Consider the following 6,000-nt stretch of genomic DNA (forward strand, 5'->3'; position numbering starts at 1 on the left):
AGTCTCCTACACTGCAAGCAGACTCTTTACTGTCTGAGCCACCAGAGAAATCCCTCCCACACCTAATCACCCTATTTTAAATTGTAACAACCCACCCCCTCAACTTGGCCCTCTCTGTGTCAATTTATTATTATCTGTCTCCTTCCACTAAAAAAGGAGTGTTTACGTTATGTTCACATCCCTATCTCCAGCACTTAAGACTGCATCTAGCACATAGTGGATGTTCAATAAGTATTTGCTGAAAGAACCAAGTGAAATCATGAACTTGTCCCTCTGTATTCGGATCCTTTAAGATCTGTATTTTAAGATCCTTTAAAAGGATCTGTTGTACCCCACATTATTAAGAACCAAAGAACTCTAAACCTGCACTGTGAAATCTTGGCCATTACTTCTAGGTCCAGCCATTCATTTTATAAATAATGAAAACTAAAATAGAAGCTGTGTGATGTAGCAGCACCAGCAAAGAATTTGGTATCAAAGAACCTGAGATCCAGGTGAGTCTGTGCAAGAAATTTAGCCTGTCTAAACTTCCAATTTCCTCATCTGCAAAACTGCTACTTCCCAGTGATGATTAATGATGACGACAGATAAAATGAGAAGACATTTGGAAAATGTACAAAGTGCTATACAAGTGTCCTTCACCATTAGGCTATTTGACCTGCTGAAGGTCACAGAGGCAGTAGTAGCAAAACAAGCCTAAGAATTCAAGTTTTCTAACTCCTGATCCAGGGCATCTCATGTCATGAAACTAGCTTCTGGTTCCCCTATTCAAGGCCAACTTAAATCTTTCATCTAGTTCAAGACCTTTTAACCTTTTTACGGTTGGGATCGCTTTCAAAATTTGATGAAAGTGACAGCAAAGTACATACATGTACACCAACACAAAATCTCCTATAACCCATCCTTGGGCCCCAGGCCCAGAGAACTAAGACTGATATACTAATAAGTTACTCTCAGCAAGTTTTTATCACCTATTTTCATAATTATGAATAATATCTATGAATAAACATAATAATGTTTAACAATTCATGCCTAAGGATTCAACCCAAAGGATTCGTTCTCAAAGCAGGAAGCTCAGGGGAAAAGTACATGGGACTTTTAATAATAAAAATCAGATTATTTTGATCATGTTGCCACTGTATGAACCAGATAATTCTACATGACCACTGTCAAATAATCACACAGAGGCCCCATGGTTTCTTCTCTGGAGAAAATATACCCAAAATGTTTATAATGGAATTTTTCCCTGCAACCCTATACCCATCACAATTAACTCCAGACAAGATTACTGAAGATGGTCTATCCTCCCTTAACTGAGATCTAGTTAAGTATGATGCTATTCACTGTAAAGAGCACTTGTTAGGGGAAAAAAGAAAATCAGTACTAAATCTTCAGGAAGGTCAATTCACCATTCTTCATTCTCTAATCAGGACAAAACATAACCAGCCTAACCTACTAGAATGTTAAACAATCATAGAATATTTGATAATATAAATGAAGTGGTTCCACATTTGATAATCCTGAGGCAAAGGAGGTGTGCCATGAGCTTCTTTGATAATCCATCCAGTTAAGCAGCTAGTAACAGATGTTTCATAATACCAGCCACTGAATTCAGTATCGTTATTCTACAGTTGTCCAGCTACACACAGCTCAGTCTCCTCATCTGGAAAATTAAAATGGGCCACAAATACACTGTGAGTGTCTTTAGGAATTTCTAAGTTAACAGTTTTTATCTCTGAGTGGTGGGATTATGGGTGATTTAATTCTCTTACCTATATTTTGCTATAATTTTCAAGTTTTATATTGTGATTATGCACTGCTTTTTAAAAACCACAAATTTTGAACTTAAAATATGTCTACACATTTGCAGATTTTTGATCTGATGACTGCAGAACCCCTATCTGTGGGGGCAGCAACACAGATGTCCCTAAACACAACCCGAAAAACAAGAATCCAGTATACTGATTCTTCTAAAGAAATCTTGTATATTCAAGGCTAATTAACAGAGGAAAAAGGTTTTCTTACATGCAAAAATAAAAATATCCACTCTTTGGGGACCAGTTAAATGGGAGGTCTTGACCTCTGACAGAACTGCAGCATGAATGCTCCCAGCCTGTCAGCTATCTAAGAGATCGCCTTGTTTTAGATATAAATACAAGCCAAGTCCTTGAAGATTCTGCTTCCTAAATTTTCTGTAAATCCATGGGTTCAGTTTGGTTGTCAAGGGTAAGATGAGTACTTTCCCACAGCTGAAAACTAATTTCCTAAAAAAGCTGATATCCCACTTCTACCACTCGGTATTATCCATCATTTCTATCTTTTAAAGTTACAGTAAATTAAGATTATAGGGTCTTTCCAGCCATCCTAACAGGTACACCTCAGTATTAGTACTGTTTTTTGTTCGTCTGTTTTAAGAAGATTCTTCCAGTGCATCATAAACTGTAATGAAGTGATCCTCTTTCAACCTTTCAGAACAGTAAATTAGATTTAAAAAAAAAAATCACCTAACCAAAATAAATTTATTTACTTCTTAGAGAATCAAAACTGATCATATTCTCAGTAAATTCTGCACTCTCAGAATCAAACTTGCTAGAAAACTAAAAATTACTTTGAAAATTTTAATTTCTGATAATTAGTGAAAACTTTAATCTGCATTCATCAAATTCATCAAAACACATTCATGTGAAAAAGATTACAGAAGAATTACACAAGTCACTACTAGTTAGCCATCGACTGAACATCTCCAAATTATAGAGAGATACGGATGATTACCATAATATATACAAGTTGAATTCCAAATATTCATCCGTATATACTTCAAATAGCGTACACTGTAACTACAACCACCAAAAAAGTGTCACTTCCAAGAAATACTGGGATCCGAAGAGAAAACACTCATCTCAAGTGGCCCTGATTATTCACCTGTAGCAACGATTTTTCACTTCTGTTATACATACAAATTGGACCTCTCAGATCAGGTTACATTTCCTTTAGGAATTAAAGAAGTTAATACTTAGAAACCACAGATTTATTTCTTAGAACATAAAGCGTTATTTATAAATTACTCTAGATTTCTGTAACAATTCAGGGCAAAATTTGTTACCTCTTTTTTTTCCTCCCCAATCAACCAAATCGGAATATTTGGATTTTTGAAAGATGAAGTTTTCTGCACAGTGTTTTTAGACGCGGTTCGTGAACTCTAACCTGTAATTCAGCACCGCCTCAGTTTTATCACATTTCAGGGAGAAAATGGGGCAGGGGCAAGTTTAGCGGCACCGCGACGGCATTGTCACCACAACACCTCCCACCACAGCCACCATTTTGAGCAGCAGAATTAAAGTGCTGAGGATTTTGACCAACTAAAAGGAAACACGGGGTCTTCGGGACAGTTGTGGAGCGAGTCCTGACGCTCAGCATTCCCTAATCTGCCGTTTCTCCCCCTCAGTCCGCGGGAACCGCCGTCCCACTCACATTTTTAGAAAAAGCCGTGCTCGTCCGAGTCACGTCCCAACTTTGAAAACGGCGTGCGGCGCCGGGCCCCCGCACCCGAGGCCGCCGCATTGTCGCCGCCGCCGCCCGCCCGCCCGCCGGCCCGCACAGTCCGGGCTGCCGCCAGGCGCGCCTCCCTCGGGTGACGGACCCACGGTCCCCGCTCGCCGGCCCGGCCGCGCCGGTCTCGCACCTTTGTCCGGGGCCGCGGCACCGACCGGCCGCGCGCTCGGCCCCAGGCGGCCGGGGGAGGGGTCGGGGCGCCGGCCGGGGGCGCCCGCCCGCCAGCCCGCCGGGCTCCACAAAGCCCGCCGCCCGCTACCCCGACCGCCCGGCCCCGCGCTGCGCCCGCCGGGACGCCGCCCGGAGTAACGGCCCAACTTTCCCCACCGCCCGGGTCCCCTCAGCCCGGACCCCAATCCCCGCCCGCCCGCCCGGGCCGGCCGGGAGCGCTCCTCGCGCTCAGCCCCCCACTCAGCCCCTCAGAGTCAGCCGCTCGGAGGTCCCAGCGCGCCGCCGCCCCGACCCCCTACCGGGGTCCCGACCCCCTACCCCGGCCCGGCCCGGCCCGCGCACCTCGATCTCGAAGTCCGGCAGGCGGAACGCCGTGCGGAAGAGCGAGCAGAAGTGCGCGATGGCCGGCACTTCCCACCACGAGCGCAGCTCGCCCAGCCCGGCCGCGCCGCCCTCCTCGGGGCGCATCTCCGGCCGCGCCGCCGCCTCCGCGCCCGCCGCCCGCCCGCTCCCGGAGCCGCTCCGGCCGAGCTACCGCGGCGGCTGCCCCGGGCCCATCGCGCCGCGGCCCGGCCGCCCAGCCCGCACAATGTCGCCGCGGCTCGCGGGGAACAGATGGGCCGGGGGCGGGCGGGGGCGGGGCCTCGGCACAACAACAACCCCGCCCCCGCCCCCGCCCGCGGGCCGCGCTCGGGCGGGGGAGGGGCGCCCGAGGGCCGGGGGGAGGGGCTGCGGTCGAGCACCGCCCCCCAGGCCTGCCGGGCCCCGCCCCCACTTGGCCGGGGGTCGCGCCCCTCCGAGGCCGGCTGTCTGCGCCTCGCCGGGCTGCACCCACGTGGGTCCTGGGCGGCGGACCCCACACCCGGGCAGAGCCCGCGGCCTCCTACCCCTCCCGGGCCTTGGGAGACACCCCCCCCCACCGTCCGCGATGCGCGGGGTGCTGCGAGGGCGTGGGGGGTGGTTTCCCCTGGCCCGGGGGGCGCCCGCGCTCCGGTCCCGTCCGGTCCCGGGCGCAGCCGCTCGAGGACCCGCGTGGGGACCTCTGAGCACCGACGCCCGCCCGACGGGCCGGCGCAGTGGCCGCACTCAGCTATTATGTTATGGAGTGCGCCTCCGGTTTATTCTCTTCCTCGTTTTATTCCCATCAATTTAGTAACCTGTTCTTTTTTTATATATATAAGGCAGCATTTAAAAAAATCTTAAAGAACATGTATATTTAACTAGATGTTTCCTGGAAGAAAATACACGGCCCCGCCGCTCGCCCCCTGACCCAAACTTAGGTAGTTGTGCTCGCTTATTACCTCAACTATTGAATGCTTTAAAATTCACCCGCAGATGCTACCACGTGTCCATCTTTGAAAAAAATGAGTGCCTATCTGAACGCCCCCAGGAGCAGAGGCTGCACTTGAGTGTGTAACGCGCAGCTCCAAGGCAGATGCTCTGTGACCAGGTGAGGTGTGGAAAGGGTGACAGGCACCGTGGGGTTACCCACGTGACCTGAATTCGCACTCTCTTCTGGGGACTCTCTAACCCCTGTCTGTCTGCATTTCCGCACGGATCAGCCTGACTTTCCGCACCTTTCCTTCTCTTTTGTGTAAGGATTCCTGCTTCCCTTCACATTTGTTTCTAATCCATTACATCCTGCCTCTCTGCTTCCCCGCTTCTCCTCTGGCTCCTCATCCTGCCCTTTACCCTTTTCCATCTTACCTGTCCCTCGGTGATCTGGGCCCCAGCCTGGTAGTCACAGCGCCTAAAAAGTCACATACCAGGAAGCAGAAATGTGACAAGTTTGGGTTACTCTGGCCTGTTTGAATGAGCGCTGCCTTCCCCACACACTGCTGGGTCCTGGAATCCAGCCACACTGCCTTGGGGTGTGGGGGTCGGGGGCAGGGCTGGTGGTGGCTTTGGCTGAAGGGGTCACCCCTCGGTGGTGCTGGTCCTGCCCCATCCTCAGCACCCTTGCCCCCAGGCTGCCTTCTTCATCTGAGGGTCACCTCTCGGTGTCCCATTGAACAGGCACATAGCTTCAGACCTCTTTCTTTCTCTCCGTCTCCCCTCTGGCTCTGATCCACTGTAACTGTCCCCTCCACCCCACCCCACCCCCCACCCGCCACCAGAGCAGGTCCTTCTCCTCCTCCAGCCCAGAGGTTTTCTGTGTCTCCTTGGGGTTCCTCAAGTTCCGGCTCCATCTGGAGCCTCACATTTGTACCCACACCTTCCTCTGCCTCTGTTGGAGTTGATACCCACAATCCTTGACTGTTGGTTCCACCTTTCCCC

General features: G+C 50.1%; 1 protein-coding gene across 1 annotated transcript in view; it reads right to left on the reverse strand.

Annotated features, from left to right (window-relative positions):
* The window catches only part of LOC122680565 (cat eye syndrome critical region protein 2), a 116,170-nt gene extending 111,847 nt beyond the window's left edge, over positions 1–4,323 (reverse strand). The window contains exon 1 of the mRNA XM_043882093.1: positions 4,066–4,323. Coding sequence (XP_043738028.1) covers positions 4,066–4,191 — 126 coding nt within the window. The 5' untranslated portion in view covers positions 4,192–4,323. The remainder of the gene's footprint in view (positions 1–4,065) is intronic.
* Positions 4,324–6,000: the final 1,677 nt, after the last annotated feature.

This window comes from Cervus elaphus, chromosome 22 (genome assembly GCF_910594005.1).
Source record: "Cervus elaphus chromosome 22, mCerEla1.1, whole genome shotgun sequence".
NCBI lineage: Eukaryota > Metazoa > Chordata > Mammalia > Artiodactyla > Cervidae > Cervus > Cervus elaphus.